Source organism: Haliotis cracherodii, unplaced genomic scaffold, assembly GCF_022045235.1.
Source record: "Haliotis cracherodii isolate W230 unplaced genomic scaffold, xgHalCrac1.p SCAF_5, whole genome shotgun sequence".
In the NCBI taxonomy this organism is placed as follows: domain Eukaryota; kingdom Metazoa; phylum Mollusca; class Gastropoda; order Lepetellida; family Haliotidae; genus Haliotis; species Haliotis cracherodii.
This window is the reverse complement of record NW_027266308.1, coordinates 287,963-312,432: the sequence shown is the minus strand read 5'-3', so window position 1 is coordinate 312,432 and position 24,470 is coordinate 287,963. Positions and strand designations below refer to the sequence as shown.

Here is a 24,470-nt window from a genome sequence, read left to right as displayed (position 1 = left end):
ACCGCCTTTAAATGAGTTGTCACTTTCCGGGTTGATCTGAGTGCATGGGACACGTTGTCTTCACGACATCACAACACAGCAGCCTTGTTGGCTTCAACTATGAGGTCACTGGAGATGACGAAGTGGTTGACTCTTGCCATGATGTCATCGATGATTGTGAGGTTACTGGAGATCTTGACGGCTCTTGTTTGGATGTTCATGGGGGATCTTGAAGGGGTGGGGTTTTGCTCGGAGGTCATAGGGGATCTTGAAGGGGCGGACTTTTGCTCGAAAGTCACGGAAGATCTTCAGAACTCTTGATCGGGGCCGTTGGGGATCTTGACATGGTGGCTCCTGCTTAGTCACATTTAGGATCTTGAGATGGTCATCTTTTTCTCTGGGTCCAAGGGCGATCTTGATGGTTGTAACCGGCTGTGTGTCATTTTTTTCAGTACACTCAGTATCCGATACGTATCACGATACCTTGCTCTCGATCCGATACATATTACGATACTTGCTTGTGCTCGTATCTGTAGTGCATAACCCATATTTTTCAAAGACAGGATATTCAAATACCTGGCACACTGATGATGTATAGTTGGCAGTGTCAAGTATGGCGCAATGGATGACAATATTTACTTTTTCACTACTAATTTTCTAGTGTTTGGTGTAACATTTCTTAAAGGTGAGGTGTAACATTTATTAAAGGTGAGGTGAGGTGAAATGGGGTTTAACGTCGCGTCCAATATTATTGCACTTATATAGCGACGTGCATGCACGTGTATGTGTGTGTGTGGCTGCTTGTACTAGTCCGGACTGATGCCGATTTATAGTGCTAGCACACTGAGATACCATGTCGCAGTTTTACATGAATACCCAACTCAGACACAGTATACTGACTCCGAGCCGATCAGTCATTGTTTTATCCCCTTAATGCCGAGCGCCAGACAGGGTAACAACAAGTACCATCTTTTAACGTCTTTTGGTATGACGCGGCTGGGGATCGAACCCCGGACCTTCCGCTCTCCGGACGGACGCTCTACCATTAGACCACGGAGGCGGTCTACATTTGTCAAAAAATACATTTAAGGTAAGAATCGATACTTTTTACCTAGGGTGCAACAGTGATCGATACTTGTACCGGGAACTGAAATATCGCGATCCACCGATGCATCGCTGTATCGTCCCATCTATAACACCCAGCAAGTGTGAAATGAATAAATACATTTTAGAAACCACGTCATTAGTACTGCGACCACCCAGTGTTCAGACACGTACATAAACTGTGATCACTGGCTTAGCCACCACAGATAACAGAGAGTTATGCATGTTACGTTACCTATGACGTCAACACGTCGTTCTCAGTCAAAATGGGGGACACGGGTGGCCCAGTCATCTAATGCGCTGCGATTCGCTGTGCAGAGTTGCGTCCCTTTGGCACACCAGAAACCTATGATTGTGGGTTCGAATCTCGGTTCGCCCCAATTATGTTTCTGGGTTTGTCAGCACCGAAGTTGTAAACGTCTGAGACCTGCATCACTTCGGGCTTTCCTCCCGCATTAAGCTGACACGTCGTGATATAACTGGAATAATGTTAAAAAAATTGGCGTCAAACCCAATTCACACCCTCAGTCAAAAGGTACAGGAATCCAACAATATATTAATATCTGTACGTACATGTGGCTAGAAACAGTTTTTTTTCAGTTTAGGAACTGATTCATTCCCTTATATCCAAGGCGTGTAGCTGGTCTGACCACTTTCAGAGAAGAAGTAAGCCTCAGCCTTGCGACATTTAGGCGGTGGAACCTGGTTAGACCGGTTTTCGATTGCTAGGTCTGTCACCGGAAGAATGACACGAGTTGCCGTATGAAATGTGTCAGGAGCATAGTACTGTTACATTGAAACTAAGATTCATACTTCAAACATTCAAACGGAGATTCACTGCTAATACACTTGAACAAAAATTAATACCTCAGACTTTCGAGCAAAATTCATTCTTGATAACTTTCGAGCAAGATTCATTCTTGATAACATTCGAGCAAAATTCCTTCTTGATAACATTCGAGCAAGGATTCCTTCTTGACATAAACTGACACTGTTTCGGTCTTGATACATTCTTACGATGATTTATTCTTGATACATCATTGTAACAATCATGTGCTCGATGTTGACATATACTGACACAGTTTCGGTCTTGATACATTCTTATGATGATTTATTCTTGATACATCATTTTATCATATAATGGGTAGGTTTCTCGGCAGGATAAAGCCAACGGATAAAAACGATATCCGTTGGGGTCATATGCGGATAGAGATGCAAATATCAAAGGTCAAGTAGGGACTACTTTCACTGTTTATAAACAAACATGGCGTCGCCCTCGTCATTTGACGATCAAGTCAGAATTAACCATCGGGAATCTGGATAAACTACAGGGATAATTGCTATCATTATCAAAAGAACAGTCTAATATACTGAAAATCAGTGTCTAAGTGTGACGTAGCTAAGGCATTTTATAAGTTTTGGCAACTTTGGAGATATAAATTTCGAAACAATTTTGCGAGGGCACGAGGCCTAGCCAAGTGGGATCAGTATCCATATCTGTGCTTGTAGACCTCTGCGGCTTGAAACCTTCTCCACAAATTAAAATAGTTGGATTTGGAACCAAATATGTTTGAATTGTTACCTTGTTTCGTTTTGTCGCTGTGTGTACATCTGACTACACTTCTCAACGTTATGACAGACCGACGGTCAACAACGTCTGACCGTGGCCGTGACGTCTCATAGACTAGGGTTAGAGTAGCTTCCCTTTGACAAAGGGCAGTTACTCTACGGACAGACCGATGGATTGCCGCGAAAGGCAAATAAAAACAATAGTTGTTTTGCGTATATATTGCTTCGCCACTGTATAAGAAACAGATTTCAGTTGGAACTATATTGGCTACTGTCACTGTCCGACTGACACATCACTTACCCTGTGACGTAATAAATATTAATGCGCGCATTCCAGGAAAACTCGCAATGTTTCGGTAATGTTTGTGAAAGAGGGAAAGTGATTTTGAAGCACAGAATTAAAGAATGACATTATATGATAAAGAGGTTATCACGCTTGTGTGTTTGGGGATGGTAAATATCCTGTATTAGGAATAAACACTATGTATTTAGCTCGCCAAGGCTCGCTAAATACAATGTTTATTCCTAATGCAGGATATTTACCATCCTCAAACACATTCGTGTGATAACCTCTATGTAACAATCATGTGCTCGATGTTAGGTTAGATGTTATAGTTATAAAACCTAATTTTACCAGATGAACGAACGAATGAACGAACGAACGAACGAACGTCATCCAAAGTTTAATCCGAAGATCTTAAATAGGCAAATACAATATTTACAATACATTATTTAGATTACTTGAGTAAATGCAATGAAATCATGCCCTACAGTGCTCACGAATACATAATTTGCTATGTACAATTTGTGAGAAGTAGGGTATTTGTGTCAGCAGCAGGGCACTAACTGAAAGTGGCAATAAACGAATCTGTTATATGTATTTTACGTAACCCTTGTATATGGCGAGCAAAGTACATTCTACCATTTCAAGCTCTTTTCCGTATAGATTTGTTTCTGTCAACCTGGTGTGTCATGACGTCACGAAATTCAGTCAGATATCCACACAGCGACGAATGAAAAAAATGTGACACTTCGGACATATTTCGACCAAATCCAGCTGTTTGAAATTGGGGCAAACGTCCAAAGCCCACTTATTTTGTTATCTTAGACTATTTTATTGATAACGATAACAATTTTCCTGATATTTTTTCAGACTTGATCGTTGATAGACAAGGCCCCGCCATGTTATTTGCTGTAAAACAGTACTATCTACCTGGCCTCTAGACTTGCAGACCGCCTCCGTGGTTTTGTGGTAGAGCGTCCGCCCGGAGAGCGGAAGGTCCGGGGTTCGATTCCCGGCCGCGTCATTCCAAGAGACGTTAAAAGATGGTACTTGTTACCCTGTCTGGCGCTCGGCATTAAGGGGCTAAAACAAGGACTGATCGGCTCGAAGTCAGTATACTGTGTCTGAGTTAGATATTCATGTTATCCATGCAATCTATCCATTGTTTGATAAAAATAACATTTATCCTCTCCTAATCCTATCGAGTGGGCAAATCTTTGTTTGAGCTTTACCTGGTTGTATTCACCGCGACCATCTATCTCTCTGAGCCTTTGATTACTACATATGATTGACACGCTACAAATCTCAAATACCTTACTCTGTGTACCGTGTACCGTGTACCGTGTCGGCATTAGTGCACTCTAAATCCACAGTCGGCCTCCTGTGTGTGCCAGGGTGCTCGAAATAGAGCGTTCACTGCCACAATATGTTCTGTAGGTATTTGTCACTGCAGGTATTAGTCACTTCGGGTATTAGTCACGAAGCCAATATGAGACCTCACATCTCAACGCTATTTATCAGCATTACCAACGATGGAAATATTTATCCACTTCAAAGAGAGAAGTGACGAAGATGTGTCGAACCACGTTGCCGCATATATTACACAATTAAAAGAGTTAAAAACACTTATATTCACTTTAGCACGGAATTTTAAAAGAGAAGAAAGTAATCTGAAAGTATTGCCCGTTATTGAACCTCTGACCGTCTTCGTGGTCTAGTGGGAGAGCGTCCGCCCGGAGAGCGAAAGGTCCAGGGTTCGATCCCCGGCCGCGTCATACCAAATGACGTTGAAAGATGGTACTTGTTGTTACCCTGTCTGGCGCTCGGCATTAAGGGGCTAAAACAAGGACTGGTCTGCTCGGAGTCAGTATACTGTGACTGAGTTGGGTATTCATGTTAAACTGCGGCATGGTATCTCAGTGTGCTAGCACTATAAATCGGTATTAGTCCGGATAGTACAAGCAACCACACACACACACACACACACACACACACACACACACACACACACACACACACACACACACACACACACACACACACACTTGCACATCGCTATATAAGTGCAAACATCTTGGACGAGACCTCAAACCCTTTTCACCTCACCTACTGAATCTCCTAACCACGGGCACTATTGGTTGACGGTTTGTTTGTAAACTATAGAAACTGAACAATGTCAATGTATTTAGAGGCATTGAAGAGTTTGTGTACAAACGTGTTGATCTGCTCCACATACTGTGTCCCCGTAACTTAACACATATAGACATTTGTGATGGTGTTAGTATACTATGTCAAATATGATCGGAGTTCAAGCATACCAATTGACATAATTGTGAAGGTTTTTCAAAGCATACGGTCATGTACTGGATTTACAGCGAGGTGTCACCACCGACGACATCCCCGCCGACGTCATCCCCGCCGACATCATCACCGCCGACATCATCACCTTCGACGTCATCACCGCCGACATCATCACCTCCGACGTCATCAACTCCGACGTCATCACCACCGACGTCATCACCGCCGACATCATCATCTCCGACGTCATCACCGCCGACATCATCACCTCCGACGTCATCACCACCGACGTCATCTCCGCCGACATCATCGCCACCGACGTCATCGCCACCGACATCATCACCTCCGACGTCATCACCGCCGACATCATCACCTCCGACGTCATCACCGCCGACATCATCACCTCCGACGTCATCACCGCCGACATCATCACCTCCGACATCATCACCGCCGACGTCATCACTGCCGACGTCATCACCACCGACGTCATCACACCGACATCACAACCACCGACATCATCACCGCCGACATCATTACCACCGACATCATCACCAACGACATCGCCACCGACATCACCATCATCATCACCATGCAGCAGCAACAGCAATTAATTAACATCAGTAACAGTCTAACAATTATTGTAAATCTAGACCACTAAAACCTATATAAACCGACATTATAACTACCAATAAAATAAACAAATAAGATACGCGATAAAGTTAAAACACATATTGTTTTCCTTATTGCTGACCCAATCATTTGCCCCAGGGGCAACGTGACACTTCATTTAATACTGATACCCTCCTACAGAGGTAGATAGTCTTTTTATCCCACTGAGACACCCTCACATGAACGAATAAGCCAGTTTCTGTCATGTTGGCGATACAATAAACGCCGAACGAGGTATGTACTGTTATCTTTGGAACCTGTTAAATAAAAATTTCTTATCACTGGTACAGAATACACCTACCGACACAGTCTGATGTCGATGGGCCATAGCTTGGGCGAGAAGACATTCTCTGGGCTCGCCTGCACAAACCGCCCTTAGCGCCAGAACTGTAACCATACTGTGAAAAAGATTTACGACAGTTGTACCCTTATTTCTATCAACTCACGAGAGCCGGTGCTTGGATTTTATCGTAAAAAATAAATTGACCCAGAAAATCGTGAAAAAAACAGTTATATTTCAGACTGTCGAAAGAAAAGACATTGTCTGCCACAAAAAAACTTAGATTGTCACCACTATTGGGCTTATTTGTTTGTTCGTTTTTTTCTTTGTTTTTTAACGCCGAACTCAGCAACATTCCAGCCTGTCTGTAAATAATCGAGTCTGGAAGGAAGACTACTAGGGGGGTGGATATAGAGAGGAAGACTACCAGGGGAGCGGATGTAGAGAGGAAGACGACTAGGGGAGCGGATGTAGAGAGGAAGACGACTAGGGGAGTGGATATAGAGAGGAAGACGACTAGGGGAGCGGATGTAGAGAGGAAGACGACTAGGGGAGTGGATATAGAGAGGAAGACGACTAGGGGAGAGGATATAGAGAGGAAGACGACTAGGGAGGATGATGTAGAGAGGAAGACGACTAGGGGAGTGGATATAGAGAGGAAGACGACTAGGGGAGTGGATATATAGGGGAAGACTACTAGGGGAGTGGATATAGAGGGGAAGACGACTAGGGGAGTGGATATAGAGAGGAAGACGACTAGGGGAGTGGATATAGAGAGGAAGACGACTAGGGGAGTGGATATAGAGAGGAAGACGACTAGGGGAGTGGATATAGAGAGGAAGACGACTAGGGGAGTGGATATAGAGAGGAAGACGACTAGGGGAGTGGATATAGAGAGGAAGACGACTAGGGGAGTGGATATAGAGAGGAAGACGACTAGGGGAGTGGATATAGAGAGGAAGACGACTAGGGGAGTGGATATAGAGAGGAAGACGACTAGGGGAGTGGGTGTAGAGAGGGCGCGGGGTGCTAGAGATTACACATACTTACTGTTACGTTAATTAACCATGATTTGTCCGACATTCACTTACGTTATGTTTTAGTAAATGTCGTCTTGCCATATACTTCATACACTGTGTGTCACGCACCTGCGAAACACTCGACAAAATTTATGATCGTGCGTTCAGAATGTGTTCTGTGACAAGTTTACTTCTAATTTGGACGTTGACATAATTTGATCTTATCTTCTTGTATCGAGTTCAGCGATTGGCTTCAACACCACTTCCTGCTCTATCGACAACTGCCTGGTCGGTCTTCTTCGTACTCACGGGTATGCCGGACACCAATCAAACACCGGCGTCCGTAGCAACAGGAGGGCACCTGCCCTCGTGTTACGTAACATGATACATATAGACACACATCGTGATAAAGCAAACCAAGACAGGTAACCACGAGTGGGTAACCAGTGCCAGTTACACTTGTCAGATACAACTTTTTTCGATAACGAACTGATAAAGTGAAAAAAATAACTACATACCCACCACAAACTGGGCTATTGCCTTTCTGTCTGTATGTCAGTTGAGAAAAGGTGTCCTTTTATTTCATTTTACGCATATTGTTTCTGTATTTTTTTTTATCTGATTCACTCCACGTATTAAATATAAAAAGACTGTATACCTTTAATCATTGCCCCATTTCCCGACCCCCGTGGCACGATCACCACATCGTCAGTATCCGGTGTCGTTACGTATACCTAGATACAACCTGATATTATTCGGATATGCGATCATTTGCTCAATCATCTAATGTCAATATTCGTATTGTATACACAACCCGTGCCTAACCTAGGTGTAACAGTTTCATTTTTGTTCTCTTTAAATCAGCCGGTTTAATATCCTCCGACACAAACCTAATACAATTTTTTCCTCTATTTCATGATTTAATTTTCGAAATTGTTGCTTCAATCAGACATCCTATACACATTTGTTCAGATATATTAAATGATATTATTATTAAATGATATTCAGGAAAAAAATGGCAAATATGCAGACCTCGCTTTCGAAATCTTGCTTGCATCCCAAATACCAAGTTGTCCGACTCCCCATTGTTTTCGTTGCCATAGGTTTGGTTCCTCCCAGTCTGTTGACTGACATTGGACCCGGGAAGATCCGGGATAGAATAGGTCTCCAGGAACCCATGCTTGCCTTTAAAGGCGACTAAGCCTGTCGTGGGGGCGACTAACGGGATCGGGTGGTGAGGCTCGCTGACTTGGTAGAAGCATGTCATCGATCCCAATTGGGTGGATCGATTCTCATGATGGCAATCACTGAATTGTCTGGTCCAGACTCCATTATTTACAGACCGCCGTCATATAGCTGGAATATTGCTGAGTGCGGTGTAAAACAACAAACCAACCAACCGACAACTGGGAGAGTGTCCGGGTTTGCTACCAGGAATACAGCTATTCTGACAATCTGGTTAATGCAGAAGGCTGCAGAGTTGGGGGTCCTCACATTCTCCGAAAAGTTCTAGGTGGGTTTGACTAGGCAGCGCTTCCTGGGAGAAGAGTTGCGGTCGGGTAGCCTGGTGGTTAAAGCGTTAGCTCGTCACGCCGAAGACCCTGGTTCGATTCCCTACATGGGTACAATGTGTGAAGCCCATTTCTGGTGTCCCTCGCCGTGATATTGCTAGAATAATGCTAAAAGCGGCGTAAAACCATTCTCACTCGCTCTCTGGGCGACGTGAAGAGGGGGCAAGGGCCCTGAGCTGATGATGGGCCTAACCAGCCTGACTGTGCCAGGGTCACCCAAACCCTCTTTGTTGTATTTTGTATTTTAATATATAAATAATGATAATTGCACATATATAGCGCATCTTTCACACAAACTAAGCTGACTTTGTCAAATGAAACCATTTCGCTAACCACATGAATATTATGGACAGGCATGTATCTGTGTTCGCGGAACGACCAAGAGACTCGCTGCGAAAAATAGGAATACTACTTGACCTGCATAAATGAAGCTATCCAGATAACGATACAATTGGGGGTTTTCCCCGGAGGAAATAACGTTCTATTCAAATCTCGTGCTGACAAAACGTTACATACCCAGGAAGCGACGAGGTGTAGATATCACATACCCTTTGAAATGTACCTGCCAGTGATGAATGAGCTGCGACAGAACTGAAATAGACACGTGTCATCACAGATTTGGGGGGGGATTTATGCGTTTTCTTACTAGAGCGAGCTATTGCGTTGAGGGGTAGTCATATTAGATACCCACAGATAGACATAGCACTTTGATTGTGTCGTCGAACGTATGTTTAGGCGTCTAAAAAAGTAAAAATGTTCGTATCCATTACCATCCACGGCTTATTTGGAAACGCATGGCAACAGACACTAATCTTTTTGTTTATTCTTTATAATTTCAAACAATAGGAATTAAACACACATCAGAATCTTAATGTGGTAATAATTGTGAAGGCACACATATTCGTCAGTCTGTCCACGACTTTCGCCACAAAACAGGATGTTTTTCAATCAAAGTTGAATGAGAAGAGAATTACTTCACCGAAACATTTCGCGTGAAGCAACACGTGGATGATTTAATTTGTACACAAAGTTTGACTCCTTGAAACCAAAAGAAAACACCGTCCGCTCAACTCTGTATATACGCATAAAAGTTGGCAACTGTTGACAATTTGTTTTGTGTTGGCAAAAGAACAGATATTAATTAGATTATCCTCTTACGTTGACATAAACTTTCACATTGCAACATATACACAAAGTGCAAATTTGTTCCAGACATGATGCAAATTTGTTCCTGGTGTAAATATACACACATGAGTAAAAGCGTTCACATGACAAGTATACTCACGTATGTATTTCTACACCCGCATGCACATGTACACACCTATGTATATGGGCGCATGTGGACGGGGTATTAGAAACATAAGCAGTATTGCCGAAAATTCACTAGCTGATATCAGTTTGATATTCAATGGAAATGGGGATTCACCAGAACAAGATAGCATAAAAATTAGTTATAAACGTAATACAAAGAGATTAATGTAAACTTTTGTAATTTTTTCTCACTGTCCACTTATCTTTCCTATTCTTTTCTTTCCTTCTGTTCCGTTCACGTTAAGTACAAGCTGTAAATAAATTGTGTAAATATCTGGGAGAAGGCGTCATAAGTTGGAGAACTTGTACCCGTCCCACTCACTTTTTGTGCATAAGTGTGAGTGAGTTTGATTTTACGCCGCTTTTAGCAATATTCCAGCAATATCACGGCGGGGGACACCAGAAATGGGCTTCATACATTGTACCCGTGTCGGGAATCGAACCCGGGTCTTTGGCGTGACGAGCGAACGCTTTAACTACGAGGCTACGCGAGCGCCCCCTTTTGTGCATAAAATCTGTTTAATTCAAATGTTGTATCAAATCAAGTCAGGTTTCTCCACACAAAGAGGCTGTTTTCCGATGATGCCTGAATTTAGGTGCAAAGATGCGGCCTTTCAAACCCGAAATTATGATTATTAATATCCCATTTCTCACGTCCAATCGAATTGCAAATGATGTCAACAGATTTACCCATCCTTACATTATTCATCTCATCACATCAGTAACATATACAGTTGATCTGCCATCCACCTTTAAACCCGTGACGTATTTAATGATACATTGATTGCACTGGATATATGATCTGCATTACAAACAAACCTCTCGAGTCTGTAAAGTGTGTTTGTTCTCCCGGCTCTGCTAGCCTCGTTGTTTACGACTGGTATATGTACCGTTAGTTTACAATAATTAGAGGCTACTTGGAATTATAATTATATGTCTCGAGTGAGTTAATTTTGTCTGTAGTTCAAGTAAGTTATTCTGTGGCCATAGTTTCTTTGTCTGTTTGATTCCTCAGAATATTACAAGATAAGAATAAACATGTACAGTAAACCGCGGTTATAACGAATTCAACGGGATCGCTGATTTTCGTTCGATATAACCGTAGTTCGTTATAAGCATATATACAGCATTTATACCGCCAATGGCCGGGACCAAAAATATGTTCGTTGTATCCGTCAGTTCGTTATAAGCGTGTTCGTTATAAACGTAGTTTACGGTAGTTTATTATAATATCACACAAACCGTAACCCTTTACGTACAGTAATACATGTATATGTTAAATATCTAATATAGACGCGCGTTATCCGTTCAAAATGGCCTATGAGACATATATAAAGCAGGCAAAGACTTAGATAAAAAATGAAATCGAAAAGAACATACAATAAAAGTACTGGACGTGATACAGAGGGATACAAATGCAGGTGTAGGTTGCTCCGTGAACGAATGGCCCGTGAAGATTCCGGGGTAGAATAGGTCTCCAGCAACCCATGCTTGCCGTAAAAGGTGACTATGGTTGTCGTAAAGGGCGACTAACGGGATCGGGTGGTCAGGCTCGCTGACTTGGTTGATGCATGTCATCGATCCCAATAGCGTGGATCGATCCTCATGATATATATCACTGGATTGTCTGGTCCAAACTCGATTATTTATAACCGCCGTCATATAGCTGGAATATTGCTGAGTGCGGCGTTAAACAACAAACCAAACCAAAACCGTTAACTAATGGCGGTATGAATATTTGACAGGAGTAGGTGAGTAAGGCTAAGAGATATGGATGATCAATTAGGAGCGACGTTTTGGTGTAGGTTCTAGCACCGTTATCAAGCAAGTGATGTGAAGAGTGTGGTTGACAAACTTGATAACGGTTTTAGAACATACACCGAAACGTCGCTTCTAATTGTAAAATAGAAGTTATTCATCCATATATCTTATCCTTACTTGGTACTCCAACTTCTAAATGCCTCTCAAAGACGTTGAGAGTAGGTGGTTATAAATTATAATACCGATATCATGATACTGGGACATAAATCCCAAACGGGGACGTATTCAGGCGCTGGAACTAACGAATCACACATATCATGTAGCGTCCTTACCCTGGACCCTGGACCACCCACCACCCACCCAAACCCACCACCTGATCCGCCTATGTATACAGCACCGATCATTGTATTTCTGGGGGTGGGGTGGGCGTGGTGCTGTGAATGGAGGCCATACTAGCAAAAATAAAAAATGTATCGCGAAAATTAGCAGCAACCAAACTTCTCCACTCACATCCCGCCCAGGTCTATAATTGCATTTTAATTGAAATAACCCGTGTGTCATTAGCTGAGAATTTTAAATTTATGTTATAGCTGTATTTCTAACGCAAACTTTCTGTAAAGAAATTTAAACAAGTTATTTAATATTAACCTATTCATCCTTCGTAATGTGAGGTGTCGTGACGTGAATATATAGTGTAAAACCGAATAAATTGATAAATAGAAACATGAATTAATATATTGATAGATCTTCCAACTTTAAAGTCTCCAACATAAATATTCCGGCCAGTTTGATTCACGTTAGGAACAACTACTGATTCAAACCATACACTGTCACCCTACACTCGTCACGCGTCGGGGGCAATATTTGGGGGATGTTACGGGAGAAGAAAAATTAAAAGATAAATGTCTTTGATAAAACAAATAGGCAAGCGATGATACGCAATTAATGATACTCTTTGCGACCGTGTCATTGGATAGGAATGTCGCGGACTTTTTACTAAAGTAGGTTCTTTCTGAGTTATATTACTTATACATATTCATTTGCAGAAGATTGAATTGATCAAGAATCATGTCGTATGTGCCCTTTTAAACTACGAATATTATAATTAATAATTGAATTATACCAATTACTCATTCGGTTTTAAAGTGTGTCTTATATTCGGAGAGTATTCTGTCCCTCTCGACTTGCCTGACAAGGGGTTGTCGTGGAGCTTAGTACACGTCTATAAAGAGTGTATGTCTCAAAGATAGGCAAGTAACATTCAACACAACAAGTAACATTTAACACAAGTAACATTCAACACCAGCAACATTTAACACAGGTAGCATTCAACGCTAGTAACATTCAACACCAGTAACATTCAACACCAGTTACATTCAACACCAGTTACATTCAACACTAGTAACATTCAATACCAGTAATATTCAACACGAGTAACATTTAACACAGGTTACATTTAACGCAAGTAACATTAACACGACAAACGGGACCGGGTTCTATTCTCTTGTATTCACCTATCTATGGTGAACACTGCTCGAGAGATATAGCAGTTTGTCCATATACGCCTAGTCCTGCACCATGACCGTGGAATATATTTATTTTATGAAAAACAATAATCTAGAAATGTATACAAAAACAAGTCTAGCTAGCTCAAGCTAGCTCTATTCTACATAGGGAATTTTTTATATATTTTTGGAGTCAAGGATATTGTGTAATATAAGATTTCAGAGACTAAATGTTAGTCTACTATACGCCGCATGCACTCCACAATCACCCTCGCTTGGACACGTTCACAGAAACGAAGCGTGCATGGCCGACAACAATTCAGATGTCCAACTGGTCGCTCTCTCCAAATACGAAATTAAGAGTGTGGTTTCGCCTGCCATTGTCACGGGTGCGTCTTTGATGATTACAAAGTATCAATTTAATGATACTATTCTAACACTGAGGCTGCTCATTTTAATCCTCGGTGATCTAATGTAGTTTATTTTCACTTTTAAAAAAATGCAATGATATACACAGGGTAAACGAGGATTCGATCAAATATCTGTTTTTTTTTCTAAACTATACCTGTACCTGAAAGTGTAGTAAAATAGAATTATATATTTTATTATCAGGAAATTCCGAGTATTTCACATGCAACGCGAGGTTTGTGGTCGCTTCCGTGTAGGTATTTACAGGAATTGTTATCAACAGGTGGAGAGATTCTTGGTAGCGGGTTTCATGTCGCGAGTGACTGACACGTGTCTATTTCAGTACTAGCAAACCAAAGACACGCTCCACGCCACCCTAGCGATAGTTGCCAAAATAATACACCCATTATACATGAACAAAGAGTCGTGCAAAAGGTAGCCAGTATTCACTTACTCACAGCTGGATACGATGGCCAGTAAATATTGCTAGATACAGTACGGGGCTATTTCGATTGCCACGCCTGGTAAAAACCAGACGAAAATAGTAACTTAGGCAATATGACCCAAATGCATACGTCGACCAACAGCCTCAGTTTGGCGCCAAGTGTAAGAGATCAGCGCCAACCAATAGTTGAACTTATTTCACGCGAGTAGCAGCCTTTACTGTTAGGATGCATGGACTCATTTGCATGTCACGTGACAACTCCGATTGGATGATTGGATCAGTCACGTGCCTGCGTGCCCCAATGCTGTTTTTACTATGAATACTCGTAATAGCTTGCCCCCGCTGTCAAAGCCCGACACAACACAGGTGAAGTCGTTCCCTCCTGCGGCCGAGTTTTCCGTCTGTGTACATTTCAGCGCGTGAGCACGAGCTTCAGCTGGTTTGGAGTCCTTCTCAGTGATATATTTCATTCTCACGGACAGTTGTACATTTCTCTACGGTGAGTGGTTGTCAGCTACTGTAGCAGTTACATGTGGTGTATATTTCAGTCTGTCAATGTGTGTCACGTCAGTTCGCCTGTTCTTTCAGTGAGGGAAGGGAGGCAACCCTTGTCAGTGAATCAGCTGATTTCTGTCAGATACGGTTTGTGAAGTTTTATGCAACTCATTTGAAAGATTTGCCAACGCGATGTTTAAGCGTTTAGTCGTTCAGATATTTATATGACATACACTCAATATAATTTCATAGTCAGATTCAAAGAAACGCCATTTCGTGGACCTTGATTTATTATTTACATATATGTTTAATAGAATAGAAAGAAGCGTGTTGTGTTTCCCGCTTTCTTCGCAACGCAAATCAATTCCAATTTTTTTTCTAAACCCCGGTACGTTCACACCTTGTTGATGGTGATTCGTATAGCCTACGTCACACTGTTTAACCATCTTGTTAAACTTGTTTTTGGTGTCTGGTGTCTCTATCAAGGATCACAAGTCCCGGGGCATGAACACTGACTGTGTGTATGTCCTCGCAATATCCGTGTCATGTGATCGACTGGTCTCCGCGAGAGATGGATATGGACGAATAGAAACAAAGGGTCGTTGGTATCGAACAAGCGTATCAGCATCAGGCCGATCAAACTCTGAGCTCACACAATCACGACACTGATAGTTTTGTATATCAAAACAACACGGGATTTCGTGTTAGAAGGACCACTGTGTAAACACCTTGTCAATCATGTGTCAGCCATGGTGACAGGTGCTTGTTGGTTTCACTGAGTTTGGGACCGACTGACAGGCACATTTTTTTTTATATCAGTCTCACCCCAATTCATTGCAACAGTTACATAATACAATACATGTATGGGTCATTCCGTATTCACATATTTAGCAATTTAAATAAAAACAGAAGCTGACTCGCAACTTTATAAAACACTTTTCATTTTTTGTAAACGCATTGCAGGTTTTGGCGGAAAGAGGACACATAATATTATGTGACTATTAGGCTATTGTAGGCTATTTTCTGTACGTCACACATGTTGATATAATTGGAGTTTAACTCGTGGCATTTGTTTAAGAGACTATGTCGCTCAACAACATACACAGGACAATTTAAGAAATGACATGGCATTTATCTTTAACGACGCTAAGAAACTGAAAACACTTCCTGTCTTCTAAAGGCATGTTATATACCGTCCTAACACAATGTGGACGTTAGCTTTGCAATTCTGAATTTAGCCAAAGCGCTTCTATGGGCTCGGGGCATAGGGCGGGTGTCAGTCTCATCAGCAGTATAGTTCTGCTTAAGACAACAGTATACTCTAAGTATTTTTTTATCTTCTCTGCGCGATGGACCAACGGGGTGTGAAATTGCATTTTTCCATTCAGTTTTATGTGAATTAAAAACATAACGTTTTACCTCTGTAACAATGACACTTGATCTAAGGCAATTGTATGGGGGAATAAAATCTGCCAAACCCAGATCTACTAATTTACAACGGGTGTGGAAGTTGAGATTGTTCTGTTTCGGGGCTAGACATCTGGATGCAAGGGATGCAAGAAACCGTGGCATCACAACGAAAGGGGATGGGAATACACATGCTTTTACAATATTTTAACAATGTATTCAGAATCACTTATTGACGAATTTAAACCGGAATTATTATTATTATTATTGTTGTTGTTGTTGTTGTGGTTGTTGTGGTTGTTATTATTGTTGTCGTATTGTTGTTATTGTTGTTTGTTGTTTTTATTATTATTGCTTCCACACTTTGAATATGCTGCATCACATTTGTATGGTGATGATGATGATGATGATATTATTATTATTGTTTATATTATTTTTATTTTTATTATTATTATTATTATTATACGCTCGAATAGAGCTCAGTGTTGTTGCGTATATACTCATATGGAAAAAGCGACAATCAAATATGTTGATGTGTTCATAAACAAATGTTTTAAATTGTTCTAACAATGACATCCTTACTTATCTGTATACATTTTATAGTTAATTTTATTTTTTCATTACACACATTTCTTAGTTTGCGCATTTATCAGCTTAACTTTTTGTCTTGGAGATAAAGGTTTTTTAGTAGTAAAATCTCTTTTCCTTATGAATTTGAATTCAGTAGTTAATATTACTGTTTGTCTTTAATTTCCAGAACACAAAACAAAACATGCTTGCCGATCGCGACGACGAGGCTCGATTGCAATTGGCAACTCAGGTTTCCATGGAGACCAACCAGATGACTCCATTAATCAAGGAGGAGTTACGCCTGTCAATCATAAAGAAACGGCACGCGAGTGGTCAAGAAGACATAAAGGTTGAATTCAAGGACGCCGAGAAGCATGAGGTAAGCGTCAGATATATATCCTTTGTCATTTTTGACTACCCAATCACTGTTTATAGATATACGTGTAATTTTAATATATTTCTGTCATGGACCACGCCCTACACAATCAAATGCGTCTTATTTTCAAATGGACTTATTTTCATTTCTATTAAATCGTATCCCTGTTATTTATTTATTTATTTATTTATTTATTTATTTATTTATTTATTTATTTATTTATTTATTTATTTATTTATTTATTTATTTCAGATAATTAAATATAGTATTTCATAATAACTTACCTTTTCAGATAACATTTCTTTCATGGTTCAGATCTGAAACAATTGGGTTTTTTTCATAGATAAGAGGCGTCTCTTGGAGATATTCTTTACTGCATGTTCTTGTTCTAGGAAACCCATGCAGGACTTATTAACTTTTCTTTTGCCCTGGATTTGCGAATTAGTCCACGAAAAAGAATAAATGTCTCGGAAAAACAAACTGCTAGCACTTTTGTTTATTTAGCAAATATATAACCGATAAAAATATATCGATGGACGTTTATTTAAATAATTGTTTCATGTTTAGAATCGATGTAAACTTTTGAATTGTTTACATTGGAACACAAATAATTCGATGTCATCAAACACTTTTTTTCAATTTGAAATAAACCACAAAATTAATAACTGCGGACTTAACCCATACTCAAAATTATATAATTTCATATTTCAAACAGTTTGTTTAATAAAATATAATATTTACATCGCGATTATTATCCAAATTATTCATATTTAGTTGTTTTTTCAAATTAATTCGTTTGTTTTCCCCAGCTCACGGCTTATGAGAAACAGAAACGCGAGAGGCGGAAGGAGCAAAACAGAAGAGCCGCACGGAGATGTCGGGAGAAGAAGAAACTGCAGCAGTGCGGGAACACACAGGTGGGTTTGTTGAAGTTTTGCTTTTCTAAATTTCATTTGCTGATAACACAACTCTGCATGTTTTAATAATGAATTTCGTAAAACTTTATTGACATATTTTCGCATCGGAAAAAAAATGAGTATGGTTTTACACCGGTTTAATTTCCGAAATTCCGGGGTCACCAGAAATGGGTTTCATGGGTACCCCATGAGGGGAATCGAACTCGGGCCTTCGGCGAGAACGAGCAGACGCTTTAACCACAAGAATACCCCGCCGCCCCGGAAAATACTGTATAAACAAGTTCTTTTTACATTTATGATTCACTGTTAATTTCATTTTATGTACTTTTGTAATGAGTTGTTTTTTAGGTAATTGTTATTTTATTGTTATTGATCATTTGTGTTGCAGTATTTCACGAACATCATCGACCATAACAGTGAACTGCAGACACAGGTCAAGGCGCTCCGCAGGGAGAAGACAATCCTCCAGGATCTTCTCAATGATCACATCTCCTCCGGATGCTGTCGCCAGGTTAAACTTGAAAACGAGGCTATGCCTGGTGACCCCGTGACCCCTGACATCACAGCCGCCCTTACCCCGCGCCCGCTTGAAGTTCACGGAAACATTGAGACCATACCCGTCGTAAATGTAGGACCGCCCGACAACGCTCTACCGTCGTTTTCCCAAACCTTCCTTGAAAACGGTTCTCCTGGATTGGTAAACCAAGATGCCTTCCAGGTCCTTTCCGCCATTCAAGACATGCGCACTATCAGTTCACCCGCCAGAACCTGGTCTGGGACATCTGATGACGTCACCCCTTCGGAAACTCTACCGGAAGCCATCTTCGACGCCTTGGATCCTTTGGCCAATGACGATGTATTTTACGACAACGACCAGTTTACGACAAAGAAGACGAACGATGAAGCCATTGCTGATCTGATGGACAGATGCCGGGATCTCGTTGATGGAGAATTTTTCCTACAAGCAGATACATTTCAGAATCTGACTGCGTTTGATCCAAACGAGCCGTGAGAGACCTCGCCATAACAACGACCACTACCACACAGTGAACGCCCACACAACAAGACGCCGGAACTCTCCTTGTCAAGGCCTACTCCCCAAACACACACACTTCAGGGGAACTGACTTCTTCAAGTCTTCAACCGCCACTCTCAGTATCCTGTTGATAACTTCCGTTTGAGATAAATATTTCATTATTTATCATAACATTATACCAAATGGATTCATATGTTTTTCCAAAAGACAAATGGTGTTATCAGCAATTGTGTTATTGTGAGTTAAAACAGGTGGTTGGCTACTGTTTGATATAGGAAGTAACGTATAATTGTTTCAACAAGTCAGTTTCAAACCATAAAAAAATTGACAATTGGCGTGATGAAATTTACAACTGTTTTACGCAACTCAACACTTTAACGCGAGTCGCGCTTTTGTAAATATGTTTCACTTAAAAACGCTCAACTTCAACAATCCATTCCATTCAGTTATTTCCTTCATCTGAATTAACCAACATACATCCGATCTGATCGTCATTGTCTGTTTGAGAAACTGCGCCAACCTCTAAATGCAGGTAGAATCAAAGTATTTCTTGGTTTCATTTGTGCACGTGAAATATATCATTTTACCAAGGCAACCAGTATTCGCATCACCATCGGCCAAAAGAGTTCACAAAATTATACCTAACTGAAATTAAACCATTCATATCAGATCAAAGGTCACCGTTGCATATTTCCAGTACAATGTAATAATTTTACATATGTCCAACCGCTTTATATCGGGGTGGAGTGGGAAGTGGCTGGTTTTTTTAAACAAATAATTTGTTCCAGAAAAAATGGAAAGAAAGTTATTTGTCCAAAGGCTGTTTTACCCGGAACAATAACTGTTCCCTGGACATATTCTAAAAAGAAAATTGCCTGCTTCGAAGCAGAAACTGAAACAAAAATCACAGGTAACCCCACCCACTCCACTTCGCTCCACTCCACTCCACTCTGCTCCACTCCACTCCACTCCACTCCACTCTGCTCCACTCTGCTCCACTCCACTCCACTCCACTCCACTCCACTCCACTCCACTCCACTCCACTCCACTCCACACCACCCCACTCCACTCCACTCCACTCCACTCCACTCCACTCCACTCCTCTCCTCTCTGCTCCACTCCACTCCACTCCACTCTGCTCCACTCCGCTCCACTCCACTCCACTCCACTCCACTCCACTCCACTCCACTCCACTCCTCTCTGCTCCACTCCACTCCACTCCACTCCACTCCACTCCTCTCCACTCCACTCCACTCCACTCCACTCCACTCCGCTCCTCTCCTCTCCACTCCACTCCACTCCACTCCACTCCACTCCACACCACTCCACTCCGCTCCGCTCTGCTCTGCTCCACCCCACCCCACCCCACCTCACCCCATCCCACCCCACCCCACCCAACCACTCCACTCCACTCCACTCCACTCCACTCCACTCTGCTCCACTCTGCTCCACTCCGCTCCACTCCACTCCACTCCAATCTGCTCCAGCCCTTCAGTGCTTATCATCGTGTCATATGATATATACGCCATGCATATGTGTGTACATAGTCTTTGTAATCAGTGTTATGTAAGATGTCGATATGTTATAAACTACATATGAAGATACCCTAAATGTGTTCAACCAGTCAAGTTCATTTCACTTTTCTAAACATCCCCTTTTGTGATTAAATCGTATTTTGGACATATTATTCCACGTATTAAGATCTCAAAAAAGAAATGTGTTCATTTCAACATATATCCACAGTGCTGCTAGTCGTCAATGTCATGTTCATTTCATGTCGATTTCAAAACAAGATCAAACTTCTTCACGTTAGTAAAGTATGGCGAACGACAACGAATCAAATATTTATGCCATACGTGATTGATGCTGCACCAATTCATGCGACCCATCGTCTTGAGGGTAACGTTGCGCTAGTCCCGTTAGCAACATGGAATACGTGGATTTTGTTTTATGGAAAATCTTATGCAATGTATATTGATCTAATATATTGATGCGATTCCTATGCAATTGTTGTACATGCCGATGTATTTGCAATAAACTGATGTTTTGATTGACGACGAAATGTATGTCAACTGACCGAATATTTATTGTCGATTGTTTTGTAATTTGTCACAATGATTTTGCTTCCTGTATATGTTGATAGTGTTCATACCAAGTGCTCTGTCGCTGTATATTTGATTAGTGTAAGCTTTACAAATCTGTCTTTATTTGTTTTACAAATTAATATCTCATTTCAATATTTTGTTTTGAAAATTTATGAAATGGTAAATATTTTCTTACCACTATTAAAAATAAATTTTGAAATATGAAGATGAGCAGTTTGTTGTATCCTTTGTGTGAGACTTCCCCGGCCGCCCGGAAGTACTTGGGAACCCGATGGCCCGAAAGCCCGATGGCCCGAGTATCCACGATTCCGCGCAGTGCGTTGAGCTGCGGCCACGGTAATCAGCTGTGGTATCTCCAGGTCATAGATGCCAAACCTAACGAACATTATTCCCTGACTTCAAGATCGTTACCTGGCTTCAAAATCAGGATTTCACTTCAAAATCACCGCTTGGCTTCAAAATTGTGACCTTGACTCAAGATCGCTAATTGCTTCAAAATCATGACTCGCTTCATTTTCGTTATCCCTGACTTCAAAATCGTTACCTGGCTTCACTTCAGTCCCCGATTGACGAGTAGGGTTGGTCCAGTCTCTGATTGACGAGTACGGTTGGTCCAGTCTCTGATTGACGAGTTCGGTTCGTCCAGTCTCTGATTGACGAATACGGATGGTCCAGTCTCTGAGTGACGAGTACGGCTCCCTGATTGACGAGTACGGCTATCTGATTGACGAGTACGGTTGGTCCAGTCTCTGAGTGACGAGTACGGCTCTCTGATTGACGAGTACGTTGGTCCAGTCTCTGATTGACGAGTTCGGTTCGTCCAGTCTCTGATTGACGAATACGGATGGTCCAGTCTCTGAGTGACGAGTATGGCTCTCTGATTGACGAGTACGGCTCTCTGATTGACGAGTACGGCTCTCTGATTGACGAGTTCGGTTCGTCCAGTCTCTGATTGACGAATACGGATGGTCCAGTCTCTGAGTGACGAGTATGGCTCTCTGATTGACGAGTACGGCTCTCTGATTGACGAGTACGGCTCTCTGATTGACGAGAACAGCTCTCTGGTTGACCCTGTCCCTGTCCAGACACAGATATCATGTACTCACTGCGTCAAAAATTTCCTTTCCCCGTGTAACTATTGTGCCCCGTGATATCAAATATATCAAGGCTCGCTGATAACAGTATCAATATCTGGGGTGTGGCTACTGAAATAGACGGTGATGTATATTTAACACGAGGATGATACCCTCTGTATCTCAGCGGGACAACACCAACGTTGTTTCAGGTTTTCAGGCTCAGAAAAGTCCAGATAGAGGAGTTGTCTGGATTAAGCAGGTTGGCCGTGTTTCCCGAGCCTGGCCTCTTGCATGTAAGTTTTAATGTCGTGTGCCGTGTGTTTACACGTTCAGTCTTAACCAGGCCCTCCCTCGTCTATTAATCAATCCGCGCCTAAATATTCATGTTATTGTCAGCTGACGCGAATGATATGGGTATGAAATAGATTATATTTCGTGTACAAAGCGCCTGACCTACATGTACTTATAGACCGGGCTAGTATGTTAGTACTGTGTAGTTCATTACCACGGCCTATCCCGGCTGTACTTTACACAGCTGGGTCTCTGTGACACGTGTAGTCTCTGTCAGTGAGAGCTTGAATTACATGTGTCGTAAAAGTTGGTGATTTAAACAAACCCAGTCTGTTTTCATCATATTAATTCTCGCGATTCTAACAACAGTTGGCACATCTCGGGTCTTTCCGTGATCTTTATTCAGTCATATTGTTTCTCTTGGCATTGTGACTGTTTATCGTTCAGCTGGGTATTTCAAACAACAGAATTGCACACTTTCTCAATTTGCACGAGGAAACCTAGATTAACATAATGTCCATGAAATTTTTTATCACACAATATATTTCTCTCCTCTAAAATTAAAACCAATTATTTTCCTGAAATACTTTTATAGATCTAGATTGGTTTCGTTTTCATAAAATATATATATTTCCAAAGTTGCAGCACTACAGGAAACCAGTTAAGGTGTATTCTGGTTCAGGTAATTGATTCAGTATTTCAGTCCACAAGATTAAGTTAATCCACGGGTGGCCCAGTCGTCTAAGGCACCGCGATTCGCCGTGCCGAGTTGCGTCCCTTGGGCACGCCAGAAACCTATGATTGTGGGTTCGAATCCTGGCTCGCCCCGATTATGTTTCTAGGTTTGTCAGCACCATACCCGTGCTCGTGGGTTTCACCGAAGTGGTAAACGTCTGGGACCTGCATCACTTCGGGCTTTCCTCCCACATTAAGCTGACACGCCGTGATATAACTGGAATACTGTTAAAAGCGGATTTTGTATCGAGGCCAGATATTTTCCCAGCTTCAGTTTCAAAACCAGATATTGATTTAATTTATAACTCTGAGCCTGAATGTTTTTTAAAGAACACACCTTGCAGCAATGTCATTTTTTTGGCGGGCAATGTGTTCTTTTCAAAGGTCTGAAGCAAAATTATTTTTCTCAAGAATTTTCAGGGACAATCTTTTCGATGTAACTTGCTGATACAATTTTTGGCGGTATGTGTCATTAAGTCTTTGTGTACTTAAATAAAAAATAACTAGTCATCACCAAACACGACAGGGTATCCACACATACAAATATACGGTGGGTATCTTTTGTGCATCCGTCCTCAACCTCTTCATCCAATGTGTGATAACTCGTATATCACGAGAAATATATCAAGTACAACGACCAGCTTCACCAAGTACGGCTTTATTTCCCAACACCTAAATATCGCTTGAAGTACAATGTGTGAACTTGTTCAATGGATTCATGATACTTGTGACCCACATTTCGGATCCCCAAGACCTATTCAACCAATGAGTGAGAGGCTCCCAAGTCCCGTCTATTTCCACCTCCAGACCGGCTGCCAGTTGTCACCATCAGTCGTGAGCATTGTCGAGTATTGAGAACAGTCTACCGATGAGTGAGTGAGTTGGGTTTAACTCCGCTTTTAACAGTATTCCAGTTGATTATGATTGATAACTGACCAACAAGGTATAATTTGTTTAATTATTATGTAAACACCTTGACTTTATTCTGTTACTTGATTATATATAGGGAGGGGTATTAAAATAAGGGCGTTCGGGTAGTCTAGTGGTTAAAGCGTTCCCTCGTCACGCCGAAGACCCGGGTTCAATTCCCCACATGGGAACAATGTGTGAAACCCCGCCATAATATTGCTGGAATATTGCTAAAAGCGGCGTAAAACCATACTCACTCGCTTATTATCAAAATAAGCCTTGTCTTGTTTACCAATCCCAATTTTCAATCGAAATAAATATATGTTTAAACTATTTTAACTTCACATGCAT

At 41.5% G+C, this 24,470-nt stretch overlaps 2 protein-coding genes across 3 annotated transcripts in view; both read left to right on the top strand.

The window, feature by feature from the left end:
• LOC139442502 (uncharacterized) overlaps positions 1-20,187 on the top strand; it is a 41,050-nt gene extending 20,863 nt beyond the window's left edge. The window contains exons 1-4 of one of the 2 annotated variants that reach the window (XM_071223315.1): positions 14,559-14,701; positions 16,862-17,053; positions 17,860-17,967; positions 18,356-20,185. In XM_071223315.1, coding sequence (XP_071079416.1) covers positions 16,877-17,053; positions 17,860-17,967; positions 18,356-18,979 — 909 coding nt within the window. In that variant the 5' untranslated portion in view covers positions 14,559-14,701; positions 16,862-16,876 and the 3' untranslated portion in view covers positions 18,980-20,185. Of the gene's footprint in view, positions 1-14,558; positions 14,702-16,861; positions 17,054-17,859; positions 17,968-18,355 lie in introns of those variants that run through there. The other variant, XM_071223316.1, reaches the window with a different exon arrangement.
• On the top strand, positions 100-5,844 carry LOC139442209 (rhoptry surface protein CERLI2-like). Its single transcript, XM_071222994.1, has 2 exons — positions 100-216; positions 5,311-5,844. Exons 1-2 carry the CDS (start codon positions 100-102, stop codon positions 5,842-5,844), a joined length of 651 nt encoding a protein of 216 aa, XP_071079095.1.
• Positions 20,188-24,470: the final 4,283 nt, after the last annotated feature.